At 39.9% G+C, this 27,488-nt stretch overlaps 1 protein-coding gene and 1 pseudogene across 4 annotated transcripts in view; one reads left to right on the forward strand and one right to left on the reverse strand.

The window, feature by feature from the left end:
• The window catches only part of LOC139445782 (ankyrin repeat domain-containing protein 26-like), a 758,925-nt gene that overhangs the window by 239,106 nt on the left and 492,331 nt on the right, over positions 1 to 27,488 (reverse strand). For all 4 annotated transcript variants that reach the window (XM_071226998.1, XM_071227000.1, XM_071226999.1 and 1 more), the window contains 2 exons: positions 12,368 to 12,502; positions 5,901 to 5,980 (listed from right to left, as the gene is read on the reverse strand). In XM_071226998.1, the coding sequence (XP_071083099.1) occupies positions 5,901 to 5,980; positions 12,368 to 12,502 (215 nt within the window). The remainder of the gene's footprint in view (positions 1 to 5,900; positions 5,981 to 12,367; positions 12,503 to 27,488) is intronic.
• LOC139445272 (uncharacterized) lies at positions 22,014 to 26,986 on the forward strand (annotated as a pseudogene).

A 27,488-nucleotide genomic window follows, 5' to 3' on the forward strand; every position in this document is an offset into this window, starting at 1 on the left:
TGGAGAATACTCTCTCACTGGGAACAGAGGTGGCTGGGACTCCAAGATAATGTCTGACCAAAAGAGCCAAGTTGGGGAATCGACATTCATTGCCCTTCCACCATTCCAGGGGATTTGCAGTTAATATCGTTGTATCTCATTTTCCACACAAGCTGATAGTGGTCTTGCCGCCTGAACATGTGTGATAAACACCTCTCCAAAAATTTCCTCCATGGCAGTTTTGATTTTCTTTTTACATGGTTCGTCAGGTTCGTGAAACTCTGGCCCACTCTCAGATTTCCCCTCCCTGTCAGTGTCAGACACAGATGGTAATACTGGTAGTGGTGGGCTTTCAGGTTCAGCATGTAGAGCTTCATCAGGTTCCACTTTCACTCTGACTTCAGTTGGAAACAAGTTTTCAGAATTTAGATATACAAAATCTTCTATACTAAATGTCAGTTTTAAATTTTTTGTTTCTGAAGAAAATAGTCAAAGACAATATCAATGTTGTTTTTCTTCTAAAGAAGTGTTTTGAAGGAAATTGTAATCTAAACATGTATGCTTGTTTCATTTCCTAGGCTAAATATAAGCTCTCAAACATTTAGTTTACTGCACTAATATTGAGATTTTCAGACAAAACATTTAATAAACAAATAAATACCTTCAACTTTGATGCACATGCCACTGCTTTCACTGTCAGTCCAGTAAAAACCTGAAGTCGTCCAGTTTCATCATGGTAAGGCAGGGACCTGAACCTGGGATCTAGGGCTGTAGCCTCCTGCAGGAACTGGTTGACATCAGGATCAGTGTATCTGTCCTTTAGGTCCTTTGTAATAGCAGCTTTCACACTTTTGATGAGAACTGAATCAGATTCCACAACAGCCATAGCTTTTAAAATCAATTCCTTGAGTGGAAGAATCAGTGACACTGTTGGTGTCTTAATTCTCACTGCACATGATAGTTGTGATTGTTTTCAATGGCTTCAGGACACGTGTAGCATCCTCCAAACATCCCACATCCTCATCCGACAGTGTGACAAGTGAATCAACATTTTTTCTGACATCTTTGACTGTTAGTGCAGCAAATATTGCGGCTTGTTGCTCCAGATAGCGTTCCAACATGTCATAGCTTGAATTCCATCTTGAGGAAACATCTTGTATGAGTGTGTGACAGGGAAGTTCAAGAAGCAACTGTTTGGTTCTGAGGACAGATGCAGCATGAGAGCTTCTGTGAAAGAAGGACATGACCCTTCTAACTCTCCCCAAAATCCTGGCCATCTGACTGACTTGCATTGCCCTTTGACTTGCTAAGTTTATAGTGTGTGCAAAACACTTAATGTGTGGGTTGAGACTTGGTGACTGCTTGACAGCACTAACAATGTTGCTTGCATTGTCAGTTGATATAGCAATATTTCCAAACCTGTCAATCTTCCATTCTGTTAAAGCAGATGTCAGAACGTTTGCTAGGTTAGTTCCAGTGTGGCTCTCTTGATGGGGCCGTGTTTGCAACACAGGATTTTCCATTTGCCATTCTTGGCTAACAAAATGTGCAGTTATTGTTACATAGCTCTCGGTCGCACGTGACGTCCATCCATCAGTTGTGATAGCAACAGACGAAGCACTTTCAATTTGTTTCAAACCTCACGTTACGTGTTCTCGTAGTTTAGGCATAACAGTATTTTTAAAATGTGTACGGGAAGGAATCTAATACCTTGGCTTGAGTGTGTTGACAAGACGCCTCAATCCCACATTCTCCACAACGGAATACGGTCGCATATCCAAAGCAATGAAAACACCAATGCTATTTGTGATCGCCCCAGCACGGGACGATGCAGCTGGTAATTTGGATTTAATTACATCATGGAGATTAGGTTGACTGCCTGGCAAGGGTTTGGTGAAATCAACAACACGTGACTGCGTACCTTGAATAGAAGACGGAACCTTGCTACCGCCAATATCTATGTCCAAGTGATGGCAACGAAGATGAGTGGACATGTTTGTGGTACTACTCGTGTATTTCACACGAGTGATGCAATGGCGACAGGCCATTTCTTCCTTATTGACAGTTCGCACTCCATCCCGATATAATACGGGAAATCCAAAATGGTCCCACACAGCTGACTTAAATGAACTGGGGGGCTTTTCCAACTCGCATTTCTCGCTAATAAACTCAGCTGCTGCCATGTTTTCAAGTCGTTTGAAGCACGTGCCGGTCATCGTGACACACGCTAAAGCCTTCTGGTTGGCTGTTCAATGAATGTCAACCAATGAAACAATAGGATACATTCAGTTATGTAATACGACCTGTTTGATTGGTTAATACATTCAGCGAGCACACGGAGCAGTCAATCGCAAGGTAACGTAAACCTGGAAGAGACAACACAACATGTTCTGCCTACCTTACACGATCAGAGTTTGAAAAAATATTAGAATATTAGTTGTTTATGTTTCATAGTGTAGGGGGAGTGGAGGGTAGTAGCATTACATTCGCTGCGTTTGCAGCATATAAGATGTGTAATCTGTGGAGTGACTAAAGTAATATTACGGCTGAAATCTTACTTGCATGGTTGTTTTAATAGAAAACTTACGGTTTAAAAACACAATTGTTCTTATATAATGTGTTTAGGTTTGGTTTATAAATACAAGAGAAGATTTTTTATACATATAAAACTGGTCGAAAATACACCTGAACAATAGAAAAACAAAAATAGGAGTTGTGAACAGTCACAAATTTTAATTACATCACCGTGTCAATAATTATTGATTGATTCTGTCAAACAACTGTCAAACCATTTATTGCCATGTACGTACATGTACACAGGAAGTCGGCGCTGTCAGAGGCTCTAGGTAAATAAACATCGTGGTTTTATGACGGGAGATCAGGCGAACCGTGAACCAGGGGCATGCGACGTAATTACACCTAAAGGTGGTAGAACCAGGGTATTGTCTCTTGGACTGGCTAATTGACCGTACGTATAATTGGTAAATATATTCGTTTTGACACCCGTGTTTCATGCGCATCCCGGCTCATAAGCAGAATACAGACAAATGAGGCCCCGTTATCAGCGGAGCGTGAACAACATGGATGCCGCCTTTCGGCCGTACCAAACAGTCAAGCTGTGATCTCGGAACTGAATCCAATTGCAAGCGGAGACAAGATTACTTCCCTTACCCAAACATGATCGTTGCTCAGAAATGTTCAAATCTATCTTCAGTAAATCATGAAATTAATCCGAGCATGACATTTATGCGAAAAATGCGATCGTCAGTCCCTCTGATTATTTTAATATGTTTCATTTCATCATGATGAAAAAGTTAGTCACTTATAAGGTTACCACGTTGAAAATGGAAACGATCGTTACCAAAAACAACAAAATGTATTCTCTCATCACTCAGCCTAACAGTGATATAACTGCAAATTAAACAATCAAGTATGCTAAAGTATTACACATGGTGGGTGGAGGACCAGGGGCACTTCGAGTTTGACAGGTGTCATCAACTGGTCAAGTAAAATCACGGTTTGTATATTCACGTTGATTGGACAGTCTAGACTGGCGCCAACTAATCATGATGGCATCTTCAGAACAGAACAGAACTTTATTTCTCCCAGGTTTAGTCTTACGTGGATAACGGAAAATTTTGTTTTAGTGATAGCACATTTGTAATTCAATCTAATATTCTTTCCTTGATTGATTATATGGCTGCGGTCGTAGATCCGGATGTATCTAAATATGCTCAGTATATACACAGGGTTTATTGTTATACTATTAGGATTAATAGATACCATTGAGTATTTATACCCTTGATCATAAAGTTAGTCACTACTTTCACATTTTGATTTGTATGATTTGGGTTATAATTAAAATTGACAAAATAAGAAATCATTCCGTGTATATGTGTATTATATATTGTACCCCAATACGTAATTAAATTTTGTATAAATAAGGACACTAGGTTAATTACTGTAATTGATTATTTGATAAACATATTCACATTTAGTTGCGTGATATGTCACAGAGGTAAAGCTAATTCATAACAACTAATTGTCCCATTTATTTGGCTTCTATCTTTTATATGAAACATGCTATAACATGGGGTGATAAACTTCACTGCCAATAGACGTAGCATATAATTGTCCGCATGAACAGTCTACTCTGTTCCAGATATGTTTATTCATTTTGTCAGCATTTAAATTGTTGCATTCCTGGCTCAATGATTCATTTGACGAAATCTTGTTCCCTGTTTTGAATTACCGTCAGATAGTTCCAGAACAATTATAAAATTTCCAGCCCTATGGGTTGCGCATAATTACGAGATAATTCGAAGTTCATATTCTTGTACGAACACTTATCAAAATTCATTTATACCTAGTACTGTTATGTACATGTGTATATTAGTTCAAATTATAATAATAAAGCCCTCTATATTCTCGAAACGGTCTTTGTTCTACGACAACCGCAAGTCGGTATGGGAAAACAAAATATTTGTTTAATTGTTCAAAGTTCATAGTCAATGTCATATGATTATAGACAAGGAAGATAAGAAATTAAATATAAAGAGTAGCCACTTTAAATGACAGAAATTCTTTTAGTTAAATTTGCTCATGATTTGGTCTTTTCGTGGTACATAGTGCCAAAATACTCTTAATTATTTACTTTCATGTCATTACTAATCTCACATAAGGTCAAAAGTTGTACAACGTTTAACAGATATGATTATGACATGTTGTATCCAAACATTTCCAAACAAATCCAAACAAATCCAAGCTTGGAAATATGACCTTGCCAAATATTGGAATGGTCATATTTCCAATTGGAATGGTGGTATTTCCAAGTTTTGGATTTTTTGGAATGGATGATATTTTGTCCAGTGACAGCAGTTGGAAGCAAAAGAATACATGCTGGTCAAGTAACAAAAATGGTGCTTTGCAAAACAACCACTCTCGATATGCCGAGTTTAAATGAGAATTTTACAGTTTCTAACAAAAAAATTTCAGGAGAGTAACAAATGTCAAGAAGCGACATAAATGACCATCTGACATTATTTTGCCTTGTCAATGTGGAACTAAAGTAAAAAGGAAGTGAACAGATTGTTTTGGGGCTAGTAGACATTGATGATAAAGGGAGACAGTTTGTGGTGAGTTAAGTCTTGCATGAAAATAGTTTCGTCCAAGTGTTATGGTCATTGCTGTGAAATATCAGTGAGTGAGTGAGTGAGTGAGCTGGGTTTAACGCCGCTTTTAACACTATTCCAGTTATATTGCGGCGTGTCAGCTTAATGTGGGAGGACAGCCCGAAGTGATGCAGGTCTCAGATGTTTATCACTTCAGTGATGGTGCTGACAAACCCAGAAACATAATCGTGGCGAACTGGGATTCGAACCTACAATCATAGGTTTCTGGCATGCCCAAGGGACTCAACTCTGCACAGCGATGTGTGGCGCCTTAGATGACTGGGCCACCCGTGCTCCCTGTGAAATATCAAGTGTTATGTTCACTGCAATGAAAATATCACTTTTCTCAACTTCGGAAAACTCAGTCTTTCACGCTTAAGTATATAATAAAAGTATTTTCTATTATCAAATAAAATCCAAATTCCCTGTCCATGAAACACTTTAGGTGTGCACCCAAAGTTACACATTTCAATACGAATGAATGGGTCCATGTGTGAAATGACACAGGATTAAAATATGAATGGATTCAGGTAAGTGTGTATGTTGAGAATATTATTGATGCACTGATGATGGATTGGTGAAACGTGACATCCCATTATCAAGATTAAAATGAACTTCACTTTTGGTTTGGGAGAACACATATCTAATGAACATAACTTCAAAACAAGTCCTATGCCTCTATTTTAAAACACAAATGTGCACATCAGGATTTTTTGACATCATCAAAGGAAGGAATCCTTAAAGACTCACCTCTCAAGATCATTCCTGGCCTGAGATGCCATTTCCATTTCTACTGTGGTGCTGTGTAGGCGAGTTCTTTGGGAGTCCATCTACATAGGCAACATAAAAACAATGCTTAATCATGATTTGACCTGGATCTTCTCTCTCTCTCCATTTATGACATCTGCTGGTTTGATTCTCTGATCTCTGTTCATCTGTGACTGCATGCATAAGTATGTACATTGGAACGATGAAGGAGTTAAAGGGGAGTTTTGTTGTTATGAGGATCACCCTTTGATCTTACACTGAATATGGAAATATTATTCATCTAACTGTGAGGTATCATATTTTTATATGTTTTGAGTAATTTTTTTTCTCCCCAATGATTATGTGAATAGACTCTAAAAATCTATCAATCTATCTATCTGTAAACATAAGTAGGAAACAATCCTACCATGTCTGGACAGGCTGTCTGCAAGCATGTTCAACGTCCCTGGAATATGTTTCACTTCCATCCGGCAGTTGTATGAGTCAGCCAAGTGGAATAAAAGCAAGGTCTCCGTCATCAGAGAAATGGACTCCTCCCTGTTTCTGTATATTCACCACTACTGTGGTGTTGTCTGTGGTGAAAAGAACTGAGGAGTTGGTGAAGAGATTTTCCAATTCTGGATGTAATAGAATATAGCCCTCATCGCCATGTACTTGATGTGGAGATCCTTTCCCTGTCTCCGTCCATGGGGCATCTCAGGGATGCCCATCATGACATGCTGGAGGGCAGAGTACGCCCTTCTGAAGAAGAAAGCGGGCCCTGATGTAATTCAAATCCTGGATGGGCGTGAACTCTGTTTTGGAAGGAATCCAAGACAAATCATAAGTTGGGTCAGAAATGTGCGGTTTTTAGAAAATTGTCCAGGTATCCATGTAGGTAGACTAAATGGAGATGGGCATAGCTGATCACTGGTGCTGTTGTTCTGGTGAACAGCCATGGCGCAATCAAGATCTTGATGGGAAGAACCAGGAAGTCATAGCCAAGCCCATTCACTGCGAAGTGGAGTTATTTCTGTGATAAGCTTGGTTGGTTGGTTTGTTGTTTAACGCCGCACTCAGCAATATTCCAGCTATATGATGGCCATACGTAAAAAAAAAAACGAGTCTGGACCAGTCGATCCAGTGATTGACATCATGAGCATTGATCCATGCAATTGGAATCTGATGACATGCATCAACCAAGTCATCGGCCTGACCACCCAAACCTGTTTGTCACCTCTTATGACAAGGATAGTCGTCTTTTACGCCTTTTTACAGGTTGCTGGATCTTCACATAGATTGTAGTCCATAGACATAGCCAGATCGATAAGGTTTGTGACAGTGGGTGGAGTTGGAACGGAATCATCTACGGTCCCGATGACCTCCGAACTTGGAGCCCCTTCTGTTGGATCCCCAACGTTTATAGTCTGACCAACAAAAAGAGTTGGGATGATATCATGAACAATGTGTTCGTTAAGATGATTCTTTGCCAGAAAGGATATACTTCTTCCGCAGTGGTTCACAGAATGGAGCATCTCTTGAATGGTCTCTAGGTCTTTTAGATGTTTCATGAGCTCTGGCAGTGAGGTTGATAGTAGATACTTGAAACCTTTCCGGTGTATCTTTTCTAACCTCATCTATGATCTTGATTGTTAAACATCATAAGGGCCGTGATAGGTTGACTCATCAAGATCTCCTTGGCCTGTGAATATACAGCCTTGGATCTTATCTGAGATAAGAGCTGCTGGTGTTGTAGCCAAATTAATTGAAAAGACGACAATACTTGCATAGTGAGAAGTCCCCGCTGCATTTTGACAATTGCATCTAAAAGGCTGTTGATAAGTCCTTCTTGATCTACCCAAATGGGTACGGTGGTATCTGCCGGGACCTCATCAGAATCTGGTAGTAGTGGAGGGCTGGCGTGATGAACTTCCGCTCCAAACCAATTAATATAGGAGCCAATGTCCATGCAGTATCCGTTGTTGGTGAACGCGATTAGTAGGTAGAGACAATCTCATGTTGGGATTTTTGACTAGCTTGAGAAAATCATTGTCCAATTGACTCATGTGCCTGATACAATCTTCTCTTCAAGGGAGAGGCAGTCTGACATTATGTCAAAGTTTTTGAAGATTGTCTGAGGCATGGCCGATAATCCCTTGTGCATAACTCAGTGCATAGAATGGTCCGTACAGGGAGTTAAACTTGTCATGTTATGGTAAAGAGTGAACACTATATCCACTAAGGATAGAAGAGTGCCAAATACCTGCAGTGGAGAAAATCTTAATCAACTTCCCGTTCAGAATCAGAAGGGACGGGGGAGGCCGTAGGATGGTCATCTTAAAGGTTAGACTCCAGGACCCACTTGCACAAAGTGATCTTAGCACTAAGATGATAGTAATTCCAATATTTTAGCATAGGCTTATGATAGTCTTAGCGCTAAGATCGCTTGGTACAAGTGTAGTTGAGTGGATAGCCCCATGACTAGTTGATAATCCAAGCGGTCCGTGCTGGCACCATACAGTGGCCGAGTTGTTTCTCTAACGGTGGCTTGGAAGCCTGTAGAGTCTGTGAGGTCCGTAAGGGAGTCAGAAGCCATTAATGGTGACTCTTTACACTTATAAAACTAATCCTTACGAATCAAAGCCAAGAATCTACAAATACAGTTTTATAATATGACTACAGGTAAGTGCTAGAAAACATGTATATGGACATGTTGATTCTAGCACAGACAGGAAAGAAGTGAGATTTTCCTGCCTTCATGCACGGAACAGCTGTAATAGTAAAGTATTTGCAAGAATTATACCAATCATATACAGTGAAAAAGGAATCATACAGATGCGAAATATTTCTTGACCCAATCATTCAATGAAATCCAGTCGCTTTGTTGATTTACCTAGTTTCAGCCATTCACAATAAGGGGTTCTCAATAAGGGGTTCTCAATAATTCATTGACATGTTCAGTACTCAGAATTGTCCTTCATGCAACTATAGACCAATAACAATATTATGTTGTTATCATTATGACAAAACTATAAGATTTATCTTCTTGTCAACATCATTGTCAGAAAATAATTCGAAAATCATTGAGCACAGAATCCATTACGGTTTTGGATTTAGACTTCAAAATTTGATGTTACCAAGAGATAAACAACATAAGCGTGAAGACAACCGCAATAGCTACCAAGGTCAATGAACAGTAAACAGGTGAAGGTGATTAAATAATTGGCAGGAATATGAATCTATTACTGAAGTTTTCTCGATAGTAATTTACCAAATATTGCATATTTTACCTCAATGTGTGCGATGCCGTATGTGCTTCCGGTTTCATCAATGATGGATAAAATTACAAGCATTGTGATAAGATTTATTTTGCTATTGAATTGTTTTGTCAAAGTGTAATTAAGTTCAGATTTCGCGTATGATCAAAAAGTTTCAACTATTAGTAGTGTTTGTTCAACTAAATAAATCGCAAGTTAGGCCATCCAGTCATGTGTCATCTCTACTTGTCAGCAGCTTGTTAATGTCCGAAAATTTATTAAAGGAAATCATATACAAACTCGATAAATATGAGAGCATTTTTACAAGGATTTATACAACTATGTATGCAGCCTGCCCTTGAAATTGGAATCCCAGTTGGAAAAACTCTAAAGTCTAGGTGTGACGGTAATCTCTGCCAGGGTGGTCTCAAGATGAATTTTCCTGACGCTGTAGGAAAATCACCAAAGTTTGGTAGTGATCTAATCAGATAGGGTTATCCTCTAATAGATCCTGATCCACCGCAAACATTGACGATGTTGGTGGCTTAAATGACGGCGCAAATGTGAGTTTGGAGAAGTCTTCCTCCAATGATCTTGTAGTGTCCTTCTTATTTACCCTGTTACCAGGGGAGGGTGTCACTGACACAAGGTGGTCTGCTACCCAATCGGGTACTTGCGCTAAGCCGGTGATCTGGTCTGGTGCGTAGTGCGTCCTCTATCAGCAGGCTTTGATGACCCGCTTGGATAAGGAGCCATGTGGCGATGTTCCCATACGCGCTGGCGTACTAGTGCTGCCCAGCGATGTATGCTGTACCTGGTAACACATTAGGCATTTGGTATATGTTAGGCACAGGTGTAGGTGCTTACGCTTATGCCAAAGTTGTTGGAACATCGCTAAGCTGATCTTGTGCCGGTTGCGTAACCGAGTACACTGTAAGCCCTTGAGCTCATAAGCCCTTGAGCTCAGTGCAGGTCTATGAGACAAGGCTCATCGGTGATGACCAGATCATTGTAGAAGCACTTGGACCATTGTCCAATTAGAATACAGGAAAGGGATATGTTGGAACAGCACAAAGCTGATCATGCGTCGCCTGCGTTATAGAGTCACTTGGGTAGTAGTAAGGCGCTGCACTCGGCACAGGTAACTGAGACAATGGTATTGACTGGACCATGGCTTGCGTCTGTGCTACCCCCATCAAAACATCTTGAGACGCTGGTGCTGTCGCCGGCGTTGCAGATTTAACAGATTTGGATGTGTCAGGCCGCTGAAAATTAGGAGCAGTTACGATACTCACAAAATCCTCCGGTATTGTTGATTTCGGTGGAGGGTGCACTACTGCAGTCACAGTTACAGGTGTCATATTACCCACCGATAAAAAAGGCTGGGTGGTAATGACTGAACCATATCCTTCGCAATTCAGCGATTGTGACATTCCTCTCATCTCATGACGGGATTACTGCAAAATATGACTGTGAGTAACCTTGCCTTTATATTGTAAAACTCGTTGGAGAGAGATTTACACAAAAATTACATTGAGAATTTGGCGATCACATCTTCGCACATTCCAGGGAAAGCATTTAGAGTTTGGCGAGCACATCTGCCTGCAAGCCAACCAACGTGGATGAAAATCTTGTAAGATTTTCCCACAACAATCAGAACACATCTTCCCGAGGCAAGAGAGTTAAATGACTTTAAAAGTCCGGTTTCCACCCTTGCCGAACTAGGCTGGAATTACTGGGCTCAACCTTAGAGCCACCAATGGCTATTACCAGTTATGTCCCTTCTAAGCCTCTATGGACCAATCGGATTCCACCTCTCGCATCACTTGCGTTTGTTTCACACAAAATGGTGGCGCTGAGTCAGGACGATCTGATCGATAATCAAGATCTATATTGTGATAAAACGGGTCTTGCATGGCGAAATGCATCAAATCACGTGAGCACCTTGATTAAAAACAGGAAAAGATTTGGAAAATATCTGCTGACAACGAGTTGGCTGTGCACATGCTTTGCAAATCCTGCAATTGACCGAAATCTGCACGACAGTTTACGAACCGGATTTCGATTTCAGTGAGCGATTTTGATGAGACTATGCATAGTCTCGTTAGTCCAGCCAAAATATAACTCCATAATACCAGCCTAGTTCGGCAAGGGTGGAAACTGGACTTTTATAATAGTCAGTTAACTCTCTTGCCTCGGGAAGATGATCAGTACAAGGCTCAAGCATAAGTTACACAATTAACCTATTGTTGATGAGACGTTACTGGAAGAAAGCTATAGAATTGAACAATAATCTATCGTCAAAAATACGAGTTGAAAGTGTATCCAATATTTTTATATATGCAACTCAATGTGAACCAAAGTTTTTTACATTTAGATTTTGGCGAGCACATATGCATGCAAGCCAACCAACGCAGATGATAATCCTTGTAAGATTTTTTCCATGACAATTAGCACAACGCACAACCATAAGTTACGCAATTAAAGAATTGTTGATGAAGCGGGACTGGAATAAATATGTAGAATTCACCCATCGCAGATCAATTTTAGGATTGTAGACGAAAACTGAAGGTCTAAATTAATCCAAAAGAAGAGCTTCGCTGGGACACGTCCTCGCTGAAGTGCGACGAGCAGTGATGTGAAGATGACCTTAGGTGTCATCAAGGTCACAGGACAGCGGCGAAGGTCAGTAAAAGGGACATCAGAACAACAACTTTATTTCTTCACCCAGGACCATCGCTTTTGCGCTGTCTTTCTAGTTGTCTTGGGGTAAGCAGTGAATGCATTAAGGAGTAATGCAGGATAAGTAAAAAATTAATTGTTACAATTTTGTCAAAATCATGTCTTAGTGCTTCCTGATGCAGAGCATTGCATGAGAGATCATTAAAGTGAAAGTCTGAATGTGTTTTCAAATCATGCAACCCTGAAAAGGTTAACATGGGGCATTCTGTAAGACAGTTACAGCATGTACACCTGTTTCTAAATGCAAGACATCGTCTCTCTCTTGCTTCAATGGGATAAACATTTGAAACAGAAGACACTTTCCATAGCCCCATACAATCCCAGCAATCCCCACCACATAATATTAAATGGCCTTCCCCCTAATATTAGCATGTCTATACATATAGAATACTACATTAATTTACAATGACTACTATGTGTTATAGAGTATTCAGCATGTAAGTATGAGTATGAGCATGTAACAGCTCCTACCTCAGTCTCCAGTTTTCCAACAGAAGCTCTTTCCTTTTCCAGTTCAGATAAAACTGTCATATATTCTGTTTTCAGACTGCCCATCTGTACACTGTATTGCATTGTTGCCTGTGTCAGTGCCTCTTCATTTAGTTTCTACAAAAAAAACAATAACCATGCTATTACATTTCTAATGATACTACAATTCAACGGCATCAGATGTTGTACAGTGCATACAAACGAACATTCATCAGCCTGGTCATCATCAGCTGAGCTTGTAGTTGGTTAGTTTGTTGTTTACCGTTGACATCCCACTCGTCAGCTTTGTTGCGAGCTGGTCACTGTTATCATCTGTTCTTCATTCTATTCCCATGACAAGCCTGAAGTACTGACAGCTTGTACTGCCTCCCAACTAGTTGTAACCAACACCCAGTTAGTGTGACAATGATCATGAAATATTTATCCAAGAATGATGTGCAAATTGCCTTGTTTGGAAATAAAAACAACAGTTGTTAACATTGTTAATAATCAAAACAATACTACCTCTATTACATCAGTGTCATAAATCTTGCATGTTGGCTTGTCATCACACTATAAAATCTAAAGATTTTCATTGTTAACTATCTATAACTAGTTGAGATACTATTAGTATCTCCCCACCTGAACCCTATGAATGCAGGGTCAAGATACCTCAGTTCTTTCCAACACCTACATCCTCGATGCAAAATATAAGGGGGGGCGGGTGGGATCATAATATGCCGGGGGGATAAAAATTAAAGCGGAGTATTATTTCAGACCTAAAAAATTCTGTATAAGATGTAAAACATCAACCTGTACATATAGGATACTTGAGTGTAACACTTCATATAATAAATAATGTTTGATTTCATATTTAAGTTATGATATAGTATCTTTGTATATTTAATATGTATGTTACAATATAAGTACTGCGAGAAATAATAAGTTAATACTAGAAGATATCCTTAGTTCAAAGAGACAAAATCACCTTTATATCTGATGGGTATTACAGCATACGCTCACTTAACGATGAAATTTTTTAGCCTTTGGGAGATAGTCTCACACAAAATGAGTCGAATGGCATGCTGATTTTGGTCAGTGGAGAAAATATTATAATTCTTACCCCGGGCATAGCAGAAACACTTGGACTTATGGGATCAATATTAATACCACCCAACAGACAATTTCATGGAGTTAAATTACCCGATTTAGTTCCCTGTAAAGAGTTGTGCATCCATCTTGATCAGATCAGTACAACGGATAATATTCAACTCGAAAGTCCTTCTACTCTGTTGAGAGCTATTCCAGTCAAAGATGAAAAATATAATAGCGGTAGAACGGAATCTTTCTCATCATTACAATATAAAAAATTAAAGCGTGGTATTATTTCAGACCTCAAAATTTCTGTATTAGATGTAAAACATCAACCTGTACATATAGGATACTTGAGTGTAACACTCCACATTATAAATAATGGTTGATTCATCAGGCCCTGGAACACTCAGACAATGTAATACTATCATGGAACTGTTCTGGGTGAACAATACCTTCCTAATGGCGTGCTGGTTTTCTTGGGGAATTAGTCAGCAAAGAGCTGGAGTCACAGGAGACTAATCACAATTTTATTTACAAGAACAATTAACAATTTACAATATACTTAGAAAAATAGCTGAGGGTGCCACAGAGAGTCGGTACAACCCTCTGGGCTGTGGGAGAGAGGTCTGCTTGGTAAGAGAGTCAAACCCCTTCTCTGCCCTACTTACTTACTTACTTTGGAGATTTAACGTGCGCTTTCCGACTGATGCTCATTTCGCACACGGGCCCGGCCAGGCCATTTAATGTGTTTCCGAAAGGGGCGAAAGTGGTCTGTGCAACCCAAGAGGGGGGTTTAGGGGTTGCTTATATAGAATTTGGGAATTTTGAGATTTGGAATAGATGCCGATGGGGTTGGGGAGGAGAACTAAGGGAGCTGGGTATGGTGGATGTTTGTTTGTTTATGTGATATTGATTTGGTAGGTTATTGTGTTTTTAGATGCGTTATTCTCTGCCCTAACAAGAGGTTACTGTTTGTATTTAACAAAAATTAGAACAATAAAATGGAATATGATTGGTTGTTATTCTAATATAGGTGATGACAGATTTACTTAAATAAAAGAGTTCAAGGTAATCTATAAGACTATGTAGACATATCTTTATCTGGGAGATGGGATCTTGACACCTTAGGCTAGCATTTATCTAAAAGCTTCAAATCTATTAAACTATGTAGACGTAACCCTTGTCTTATTGAATAGTATGTCTAGAAGATGCGCTCCCATTACCTTAGGCTAGCATCTATCTAAAAAGCTATAACTGAAACTACTGATATTTTATATATGCATTTTACCTGATGATAAGTATTACTTGCTAAACTATAATTATATGAAATGATGTATAAATATTACACCATTATAACTCATAAAAGCACTTGATGTAGATCTAATTATTATAGGATAACTTAGTATAAATGTTATACCATGATAACACAATTGCGCTTTCCGATCTCGGGAGACACAGAAGGATTCGGTAAACCCGGTATCGATGGTATGTTATACGCTTTACACTTACAAGATAATGTATACAAGCGGAAAGAAGTTTAGAAAGATTTAAGCGATGTCAACGTTAGTAGACTCAATAAAAACACTTCATACAATCTTACTCGCAACGATGATAATAAATGGACTATGATCGAAGCAAAAACGAGTGGCTACTGAATATCGTCATTAACCCACCTTATGTGATGATGGGTAAGGCACATAATTTAACTAAGATAATGAATAGTGGGATCATACTCGGGGCTTATATCCCATCAAAACGAAAAAGTGTGTTAGTCTCTCCCCTGCCAGACAACCCAGGTCATATGTTATTGAGTCGTCTGGCATCAAAAAATGTTAGTTTAAATTTGGTTACTGAATTCAGTGATATTAAAGATAACTTGAGTGCAATACCTGATCTTTCTACGCTTATTATTGAAGTCTTGTTTAGAGATGTACCAGAAGATGCCTGTCAACGTTGCAGTAATATTTATATGGGAGTATCACCCATTGCAACCCTTGAGGGGGTCCAAATTATTAAAAGTGACAGCATTTCTCTTACTAAGATATTCATGCCGTATAATATATATTTAATAAGGTTGATGTATACTCTCAAAACATTGAAGCAAGACCAATTAAAGACTATTATGTGATATGATAATAATCACTATGGGTTTATATCCGGTGCTCGATGAAGCATCTGAAAAGAGGGATACTGTTGATGGATTTCAATTACATCAAATAAGCGACATAAAACATCGAATAGAGAAGGAGAGGGAGTTGAGACTTGGATTGTATAAAATGTACCGCAGAGTTGTGAATGCTCTCGACGGAGTTGACACAGCGCTTTTAACAGCTAGCATGGGACTCGGTGCAGCCGGTGTTGGTTTATTATCAACTATAATTGCCACGCCGATCGTACTTGGCATGGAAATAGCTGCCGGAGTCTCAGGACTGGCAGGAATAGCGATAAAATTTATTTCTAGCAAGTTGCAAAAGAAAGCATTAAAACATGATAATATTCGGATACTCGCCGAAGCAAAGTTGAACAGCATTGAGGACCATATTTCAACAGCAATGGTTGATTGTAAGATATCCGAGGAGGAGTTTCGTTTAGTGTTGTCAGAACTCACCAAATACAGCGCAATGAAGCAGGAGATTCGATCAAATTCTTGTAAGACCAGTGGTAATAGTGAAGACGCGAAAAAAAAGTTCATAGAACAGGGGAGACAACAAGCCCGTCAATTATTCCGTGCCAAAACCAAAGAACTTGTTGGAGATTAGAAATAGATTGCTTCCTATCATTAGATTGCACCGCATAAAAAATCATACATTCATTTAAACGAATGCTTACATAAGTATATAATAATGGAAAATTACAAACCAACAAAGGAAGAACTCGAAAAAGCTATCGAAGCAATTATGCTCAGGGACAAAATTATCAAATGGAGAAAATTACCACATGGTATATATACTGAGTCAAATTAAAAACTTCACATTTAAAAGTAATCCCATATATGATATACAACGGACAAATGTATCAGACAAGGTAATTTTTAATCATTAATGTCCGAAGAAGGATTTTAATTAACGGTGGTAACCATAATTTGTTCCAAGCACCTACGGTATTCGGTAATAACATCAACAGTTTAAATCATAAGTCCCAAGCACGAGAATCTGATTGCACACAAGTTCAGTAGTGTGAATGGCCACAATGTGCATTGACAACTGCCACACAACGCCTCTGCATGGACCTTGTGATGCTTGTGAACACATGATTGGATAGACGACGCCATTGTTGCTGCAAAATGGTGCCAAGATCTTGCAAATTCTGTGGTTGGTTCTGGAGAGTGCGCAGACTTCTGCCAAGAGCATCCCAAACGTGTTCGATGGGATTGAGGTCGGGAGACCTTGACGGCCAGTCCATGACGTTGACTCCCGCATTCTGAAGGAAATTCCTTGTCAAAATTGCTGTGTGGGGTCTGGCATTGTCGTGTTGGAAGATCAAACCGGGTCCATGTACTGCCATAAAAGGCAGAAGTTCTAGTGCCAGTACCTGGTCGCGGTAAGCAGCAGCATTGAGGTTGCCATGGATGACAAGAAGCCTGGAACGTGCATTGCCACAGAAAGCACCCCACACCATGGCTCTTCCGCCTTGAAATCTGTCAACTTCCTGTACACAACACTGGGCATAACGTTCATGATGGCGCCTCCACACCCTCGCCCTACCATCAGCAAATCGAAGATTAAATCGGGATTCAACACTGATGACGACTTGATTCCAATTCCTCTGAGTCCATCGTAAGTGTCGCTGTGCCCACAATTGACGTTGACGTCTGTGTAATTTAATCGGCCAGCAGTCATGCTTGAAGGTGAGCAGTTCTCAGACGGTTTCGAACAGTTTGCGCACTCAGTCTACCCCATAACAGTTCATTTCTTGTTGATGTAGCCGTCAAAAATTGGTTACGGAGGTGACGTTAGACAATCTGACGATCCTCTGCGTGTGACGTCACATGTGGTCGACCTGGCTGTGGTTTGCTGTAGACACGTCTGTAAATCATAAGCAGTCCATCAACTACAACCCATCGTCCTTGCGACTTCAGCTACGGACGTTCCCGTCTGCAACATGCCGATGGCACGTTCACGTTGCACATTTGAAAGGCGTGGCTTGACAAATGGCCGTAAAGACTTTTGTTTTCTTGTGTTTTTCTTTTTTTGTTAATGACTGCTTACAAGTATGGCTGAAAACACGTGCGGTATTATGGCCACGTGACTAGTGGCACGTAATAAAACACTTTTGCCACTAAAGTGCTGTGCAAATGATTTTGATCGATTTACCTGCACAAAAACGGGTGTTAACTGAAGACAATATGTGGCCATTACTGTTTAAATACACAATAAGGGCCCACAATGATAACTGGTCAAAATGTTAAAATTTTAGGATTGTGAAGTTTTTAATTTGGTTCAGTATATTATATCAGTGATATCAAACCAACCAAATACGGTCATCAATTGCTCTACCATTACCAAGAAGAGTTTATAGTCTGGTCTCCCAGTAAAATGAACGAAGAACTTAGTAAAAATGTTGAATATCACTTTGTTAAAAATAATGGTATACGTATGAGTAAAAATAATAGAGAATATTTTCATTACAATTTAGTTTAGTCTCATCATTGTTTTTGTACAAAAAAAATCCCTCTATGGTATCAATGATTGGCTCCAGGTAGTGGTGAGCTGGAGCCAATTTAACTTAATCTCATGATGATCGTTGATGCGCATCATCGTTTTTGCATTAAAAATTCCCTCTGTAGTAGCGGTATAGGTATATAAATCTGGCTCCAGTGGAAGTGGTCCAGAATCACCATTACCTACACTACTCTATTACATCAGTGTCAGAATATACCTGAGGGAACTGTGGGTTCAGACATCTACTAATACCTTGGACTTAACAGGATAATAACCCAAACTTCCTGATATTGTGTCTCTTTCCATAAATTCAGTATTGTGGGTAATTCAGTAATCTTCCAGACCATGACTTCTTTGACATCAGTTCTGATGGTAAGTAGAAGGTGGTAAATGTATTTGAGTCCCATGCACCTCCACTTCTTGTCCTCTATCCCACTGGAAGAACAAGTTCCATCTGTTGTCATAGGCGGCGGAAGAGGAAGTTCTCCAAGATCTAGCAACTGCTCCTAAAGCAGTCTTGGAGTAGTCGGATGCTTGTATCTTTTGCATGATAATTTTCAAGTGTCATAAACAATGTCTGATGTGTGTTGGAGTAGGAGGAGGACATCTTTCTCAATCTTCCTCAGAACTCTAGAAGAGGCCAAAGAGGTGAGGCATATGCAAACAACCCTGTATAAAACCATTGGGCAAAGACGTCAACTTGAAAAGCTTTGGGGCCTGGTTGTGGACCAATGTAGACTGAAAGCTTGTTGTTGACGTGTGAAGCAAAAGTCCAGATGAAGTGTGTTCCACACTATGTTATCCAATGGAATACCTCTGGGTGAAGAGGCCATTCTGTAGCCGATATTCCCCAAATATCTGATTGAGTCTGCCAAGACAAACAAATGTGTAGGATTGCTCATTAAAATCATTCAATCTGGATAAAGGTCACCACTATGGCATTGTCTGCGTGGCCACAAAGATCAAAGGTAGATTTAGGGATAAGTGGTGCTTCCATGCACAGTGCACATAATAGATCTTGAGACAATATATGTGGAGATTCCTTTGTAAGGTTGCCATATGCTCTTCTCACACGAGCTTTTGTAAAAATGAGCTGATAGTGATTCATGTATTATTGTTGCATTGTTATGCTGAAGTGGAGGACTACCGCCATTTTCAGTCTAAATCAAAGTCGGTGCCATGGAAACTCGAAAATTTATTTTTTTTTAAATCCCAAACCATCAAAAGGCACCAGTTCACCACTAGATCTATCTATGTGCCAAGTTTGGTGAAGAAATATGGTACGGTGTTCAAGATCTGCTCCGGAAACGAAATGTGACGGACAGAAGGACGGACGCACGGCACCCATTCCTATATCCCCCTTCCACTTCGTGGCGGGGGATAATAATTTAAAGATGTAGCCTTTTACCCATAGATGCTAATGAACATTCGAAATATAGTATTGATATTATATTTTTGGATTTGTGGAGGTGTGGGGATCTGGACCTACTGGACAAAGGCGTAAAACACAAAGTAAAAAAAAAAGAAGGCAGGGCTATTGTGTTTTCAGCTAGCCTGTAATGTTTATTGCATTAGATTGTAACATGAATTAAAAATATCAGAGTGCTTAAGCTAATTATCAAGTAGCTCTAACAAATGTATTTGAGACAAAATTATATGATAATGATTTCTGTTTCTTTAGTTGATCAATGATTCTAATGTCAAGTAGATAGCCTAGGTGTTTATGTACCTTCTACATCGTGAACATACAATTCAAGAAAAAATGGTATATCCCTTCTTATACATGGCTCGTGGAATCCGATTCTCGGCGACCCAGACACATATATATATATCTTGGCAATGCCTTCAGACTCCTAGTCCACTGAGGTAGCGATGGTCCGTGTGGTATATGAAGTGGATAGCTGGCGCGTGAGAAAGGAATATAGCCCCTGAACTGTAAGACTGTCCATATGGCTTCCCACCTCCAGCTGGATGCATCTGTTAAACTGTGGTGTTAGGGTGCTGGAATGCAAATGCAAAGCCCTTCTAGATGTTTCCCGACATGTCCATCAAATGAGACCTGTCAGCAATTTTAGCAGGAAAAATAATAAAATATCCAACCTTGATGACCATTCTGAGTTCATTCACCTCTATGTGACAAATATGAAGTCTTCTCCTGCAAGTCTGTAAATCATAAATGTACAACTAATGGACCACAACTTCTGGTTTATTGCATATTGTGACGTTTCAATGCAGATTCTTCCACAGTTATCAAGATGGTTGAATGGAGCTGTAATCCCAGTGAATCCCACTAGGAACTCGTAACATTGATTGACCAAAGACTGAAGAGCAGCTGCTGGGCCAGAATAATGTCACAATCTGTCTTCTTAGTGTTCTTGATAACTTAGAGAGACCAAGGAGGGAAGGGGTAGGCAAAGATCTTGTGGGTGTAGTACCAGACTGACATGAACTGGGATCTTATTGTTTTTTGGACATGTCTCAAAATAGATTGATGAGCATGGTGTCTTACGTCCATGTGATCTACTGGAATATCTCTGAAGAGGCCATTCTGTGGAGTAATCCTGTTCCCCTTGGAGAGGTAATCTGCTATAGGATATTCAATTTCCCTGGCATGTGGTGAGCCTCTTATCTGCAGCTGATCGAGTCTAATAAACATGTAACATCCTTCAGTAAACTCTTTGACTTTGTCCCTCCTTGCCTCTGGAAATGGTAGTGGAGGACTGGAGTGGCTGTGGACTTGCCTTGTGAGCCAAATAAATAGCCTTCCATTTCCTGATAATTTATGTGAAAGGATTGATCCTCCTGTGACCACTCTCCCTGGATCGTTAGATCGTCCAGGTGGGCTCCACAGCCTGTCTTCGAGGCATCGAGAAGGTTGTAGAATACAACACTCATTCAATACTGAAACTTTGGACAATTTAAATCAGTTAAAGTTTGCCTTAGAATTTAAGAAATACGACTACGCGGCGGAGCTTGTTGAGACGGAAAAAACTCGGATCGAGCAGAGAAACAAACTTATTAAGATTGCCGATACGTCGGAGGGTGGATGGGAGACTGTAAAAAATTATGTTGCACGAGATATGGCGTCCGACTCCGAAGACGACAAGAAAATTACAAGAGCAGAAAATAAAGCTGTCAAGAAAATCAAGTCCAAGATGGGGCGTTCTGCACGCAGTCCGTACTATAGACCACGTGGTGGTCGTGCTCCTAGTGCTACTGTCTCTTCTGCAGAGCCAGCGGCAGTCAACAGCTTCTCCATGTTCAATCAGCCCTTTCGGAGGAACTCATTAAGCGGAGCGTGCTTCTCATGTGGGGGATTTGGCCATTTCAGACGTCAATGTCCGATGTCCGGAGAACAACAACCCGCTCAGACTACAGGACGAGGAGGAGGATCTGCCCATTAATAAAGAAACTGACTCACAAGTTAAGTATGACGTAGGTCATAGTGATAATCATGTGTTACTGACTGATGATTATTTTGAATATGAACAGGGCCATGCAGAAATCATTGTGAAGGATAGGCTAAAACAAAACATTGCTTTTTGGCGTCGAATCGGAAGTTCAGACTACGTCACTGAAAAAAAAAGAAAATGGATACAAAATTCCGTTTTATTCAACACCACCCAATACGGTTTTAGGCAACAACAAGTCTGCTAGATTGCACGAAGAGTTTGTTTGTATCAGAGGCTGTGTCTCAATTACTCAAAAAAGGTTTAGTGGTGCAGTGTGATATAAAGCCTACATTTGTTAATCCTTTGTCAGTGTCAATCCAATCTTCAGGTAAGAAGAGACTGATCTTAGACTTGTCATGGGTCAACAAGTATGTATGGAAACAATCGGTGAAATATGAAGATTGGAGGACAGCCATGATGTTCATAAACAAAAATGACTGGCTTGTAAAGTTTGATATTCACTCGGCTTATCACCATATTGACATATTTCCTCTTCATACCCAATACTTGGGGGACTGGTAAAAAAATGACATATTACAAGTTTCTTGTTTTGCCATTCGGGCTTACATCGGCGCCTTATGTTTTCACCAAGGTGACCCGTCAGTTGGTAAAGTATTGGCGTTACAAAGGCTATAGAATTGTTACTTTTCTTGATGATGGTATTTTGTCCAGTGATTCTAAGGCTAATACTACGATTATTGGAAATGCTGTCAAGCAAGATCTCATAAAGTCCGGTTTTGTACCAAAAAGTGAAAAATCTTTGTGGGCTCCATGTCAGGTTATGAAATGGCTAGGCTTAATAATTGACACGAAGTGTATGAAACTATCAATCCCTCGTCGGAAGGTTGATAAGTTACATCAGAGTATCATCCCGTTATTGAAAGGTAGTGGGATTGTCCCGGTTAGAAAAGTGGCTTCAGTCGTGGGGCAGGTGATAAGCATGAGTTTGGTTTTAGGATCTGTTGCTCAGCTCATGACTAGGGCTTTGTCTATAAATAAATAAATATACAGAGAGAATATGGTGTGATCAGTCCATAGTAACGAGAGTGGTATACAGTGACGCCAGTAGTGTCGGCTACGGAGGGTATTGTGTACAGTTTGGTGAGGAGCAGTCTCATGGGCAGTGGTCGGTGGAAGAAGCTGCATTGAGTTCTACACACAGGGAATTAAAGGCAGTGTATATGGTTCTGCAGAGTTTTCTCCCTTTGCTGAAGTCACACAGAATCAAATGGTTTTCTGATAATAAAAATGTTGAATCGATTGTAGCTAAAGGATCTATGAAATCTGGGCTGCAAAGCATTGCTATGGACTTTTTTAATCTTTGTCTCCAAGGTCAGATTCAGTTGGAAATGCAGTGGATACCCCGGTCAGAAAATGAGAGATCAGATTATCTTAGCAAGCTTGTGGACACGGACGATTGGGGAATCAGTGATTTTGTATATCAGCACATACAGAGTATGTGGGGTCCATATGATATAGATGTATTTGCCTCGTATTATAACAACAAGGTTGCTAGGTTTTATTCCAGATATTGGAATCCTGGATCATGTGGAGTGGATGCATTTTCTATTAGTTGGTCTGAAGGCAACAATTGGATAGTGCCACCTGTTTATTTGGTATCTAGGTCAATACGGCATTTGAGAATGTGTCCAGGCAGGGCTACGTTGATAGTTCCTGTTTGGTATTCAGCTACTTTTTGGCCATTGTTATGTCCTAGGGGAGAGTTTGTTTCACAGGTGAAGGAAGTGGTTTATCTGCCTACTTACAAAGATGCATATGTCCCAAGCAGACAAAGCAATGGTCTGTTTGTCTCATGGGATGATGTAGCTCTCAAATCACAAGTCAGCTTGCTTGCTCCTGTCCATTTTATTTATGATGGAATTAATAATAAATATACACACATAGTCCTCAGACTTTTTCTTGTAGCCTGTATAACTTAAATACAACATATACCTAAAGGATGTATCGAAGAGCCTGATAGTATTTCTGATCAACTGTTAACTCTTATACCTTTCTGACCCGGACTTCCAATCTACAGAGAGAACCACTCTGTTCTGCCGTGAGTTTCCGAATCCCACACCGCTCCTGGACAACTAACAAAATACTATCGATGATAATTTTAGCTCCTCCCACCGAAATAATGTTCCAAGTCATACCGAAATGACTCATACGCTCATTTCAACAGAAGCTAGTTTCCAATCTCCAAATGGCAGATTCAGTTTGTGCTCCTCTTGTCTAAAATAACTCAGTTAACTTTATAAATTCATCAGTCAATCGAACATAGTTCATGAACCTAGGATGAAAGCCAGATACTATGTCAAAATGATATTTACTAATTTACCAAGATATCCTTAATCAGATTCCAATCAAGCAATAATTCATACAATATTTGGTCGCTTCAAGACTGATTATCTATACCATCTTTTCATTTGCTCTCTTGTACTTATGTTACAAGACCAGATAATTCCCTTTTACTGATGAGAAGTTGTTCCTAACAGCAATAGAATCGATAACCTTTTGACCTCTTGGTTGAAGCCTCACCCAGTACAGTCATCTCTCACATGTCCCTTTCGTATTTTAACCTAAAGCCTGATAGAATTTCATAAACCTCATTTTAAATTAATATTAAAAACACTTTTTCCCAAAATACCCTGGTTACAGTAGATCTTTCTGGGTCCCTCTGTTATATTCTGGTATAAATGTAATAGAGGTAGATGATTCGCATCGAACAGTAGTTATCATTGTTAATAATTCTAAGAATAGAAACCTCTATTGCATCAGAAGTACTCCCACCCACCTCCCTAATTCATCTACCTTTTATGGTTAGATGTGGGAAAAAAGTGAAATTCCGCGGTTACGCACGTCATAGCTTGGGTTGCTATAGTGCTGTATTGGGAACAACTATTGTGTGTGATTGATAGTGTGATTAGTTAGTGTGACTGAAGCCAAAATACAGGATGTGTGTCAAAGATGTAATAGAGGTAGTACTCTTAGAATTATTAAGTATTTCCTTATAGTTATACCTTGGCAAGATGTGAATCTGTCGAGTCTTACTGAGTTATAATTAAGAAGGGTGAATTTTGATTTTGGGGTGAAGTGGCTCTCCTGAACACTTATGATATGAGGACCTGGGTTTTGCCAAAATGTTGGTTTTTAGTTCATGGTCGTGGGTGCTTATTGATTCTAGTTTTTTTTTTGTTGATCTGGTTTATGGAGGCTTTATTGTGAGTGATTGTTAAATGATGAAAGGCCAAAACCTGGATTTGGAGAGATTTGATATTAAAATGTAATATTTTGAACAGTAATTTCTATTCAAAGAATTTGCTACGCACCAACTTGTTAACCAAACATACAAGCAAATATCACCTGTTTTATTTGATAACTTTATGCTAACTAGATGGTTTCAATAACGATGTCTCTGATACCTGACACTTTGCGTTTATATTGTATTTTGGCTGTCATCACACTATAATCTCAGAATCTCATCACCAAATCTGCTGGAAGTGAATACTTAAGCATCATCTTGTAAGAGCTGTCATGCAGAGTTAGTGTTTAGCGCTTGAGAATGGACTCGTCATTACTCATAGCAATTTGTGGTTCTCCTCCTTCTCCCCTTTAACACAACAAAATACACAACTACAACATATTGGGATACTGTACGGTGCACTGACTGACTGCAGTTTATTCTTCAACAAGTATTCACATTATCATGAACATCGTCCGCATCAGGAACATCACCAGCATCATGACCATCAACCAACCGTTATTTACATGAATATAGATTCGATGCTTCATATTTTCAACGTGTACATATACACAGGCATCGACGCCTTATTACGTATTCTAATGGCTCGTCAGCGCATACTCATCAGAGTATATCCCAAATCCATACTCCCACAACTGGAGTGTTCGAGATTTCAACTATGGATACCGATCCATCTCACAACGTATTATCATGGCTCGCCAGCACAACTTGCAAGCAACGCATAACATCCTGATCATCATATTGACAGCCGCAGGTACTACACACATAAATAATAAAAAATATAGATTCAACCGACGTGTTATCCAATCGGCATCATAGATAACCGAACATGTTTAATATAGCCAGCCCGACTGCACCGCACCTAAGAATGAAGTTTCAACTTTCCGCCTTTACTTATATACCCATTACGAACCCAGGTTACCTCCCTTTGTTGTGCTTTCCGACGTTAGGAGAAAATAATTTCGTTTTAATTTGTCCCTCAAACGAAACAAATTATATTTCTCCTCCTTCTCCCCTTTAACACAACAAAATACACAACTACAACATATTGGGATACTGTACGGTGCACTGACTGAGGAAACAAAGAACGGGCAATTCAAAGCCCCAAAGAAAGAGACACTTTTAATCTATTTTCTATGCTGTCCTTAACATAGCCATGTTTGGCACTCTTGCTCCTCCAGCGACCATGTCGTTTAAACATTCTATCAGGGATGCCTCTATTGGCTGCCACAAGTGAGGGAGAAGGGTATATAGTACTCGACACCCAAGGTTACACTACCTCAAGTAACTCCCTGTGTAATTGACAGTAATCCTCTTCTGGAAACCATTTATTCACTGATTCTTATTCTGACTCGTGAAATTCCTCCTGAAGACTTGAAAATCAGAATGAATCAAGAATCAGTCAAATATGTGATACTTTCACTAGAATTACCATCGTATTTGCTGATCTTGTTAGTAATTATGATGTTATTTCTGGTCTATTTCTACCCAATGACATCATTTGTTAAATCTGGATTTGTGACACTAGTACCGGTGCTAACGTCAATTCCAGTTCTGACGTCATTTCTTGTTTGTCACTTCCCTTTTAGTGGATAATGACCTCTATGACGTCTTATGGTCTATTTCAACCAAAAGACATCATTTCCTGATTAGATGGGCCTTGTACTGCTATTTCTGGTGCTGACGTCACTTCCGATTATGATGTCACTTACGGTTCTCTCTTCTGGTCACTGGAGGCAGTTGATACTCAGGGTGCTCCTAATCCATCTTACACCTAAAAGACAGGATAATCAAGGGTGTAGTCACCCTCTGATGCTGTTGGTGTCGGATCCTCGATCTGGTTAGTCCTTGGGGCGGGAACTGGACTGACATAAAATGGAAGTTGACGGTTTAGGCAGGTGGCAAATAGATCTAGGTGCGGTGAGTCCCATAACATAGTTATCCAAGCAAAGATCTCTGGATGTAAGGTCCATTCTGTTGCTACTCTTCTCCCTTGGCAGGAAAGGCTGTCGGCAAGGATGTTCAGCTTCCCGAGAATATGTCTCGCTTCCATCTGGCAACCGATGTAGTCTCCATCACCAGAGAACTGGATCTGGTTCCTCCTTGTTCTGAATGTATGCCGGTACTGTGGTGTTGTCCGTGGCTATGAGGATGGATGATTTGGAGAGACGTATTTTTCATGCCAGGATGGCATAATAGATGGCCTTCATTTCCTTGCAGTTGATACGAAGTATCCTCTCTCCGGTGCTCCAAGATCCCTGTACCATGAGATCGTCCATATGGGCTCCCCATCCTGAATTTGACACGTCTGTGAATAGATGGTGTTCGGGTGTCGGAGAAGTCAGAGGAATGCCACTCATTACATGCTCTGTGTGAGTCCACCAATGCAGGTCCTGTAACAATTTGGAAGGTAACTGAGTCTTGAACTCTAGGGGTGTGGGATCCTAGTGAGTTGGTCCAGGTCTGTAGAGGACGTAACTTCAACCTTCCTCTGAAGGTCATATCCTGAAGAGATGTTAGGTTGCCTAGAAGAGATATCCACCACCTTAGAGACCTGCTGGGTTGACTTGATAGAGATTGAATCATCATAATAGTTTTGATGAATCGATCTGGTGGACATAGATATCCCTTGTCTAGTTGGAAACATGCTC

The sequence above is a fragment of the Haliotis cracherodii genome, unplaced genomic scaffold (genome assembly GCF_022045235.1).
Source record: "Haliotis cracherodii isolate W230 unplaced genomic scaffold, xgHalCrac1.p SCAF_6, whole genome shotgun sequence".
Classification (NCBI taxonomy): Eukaryota; Metazoa; Mollusca; class Gastropoda; order Lepetellida; family Haliotidae; genus Haliotis; species Haliotis cracherodii.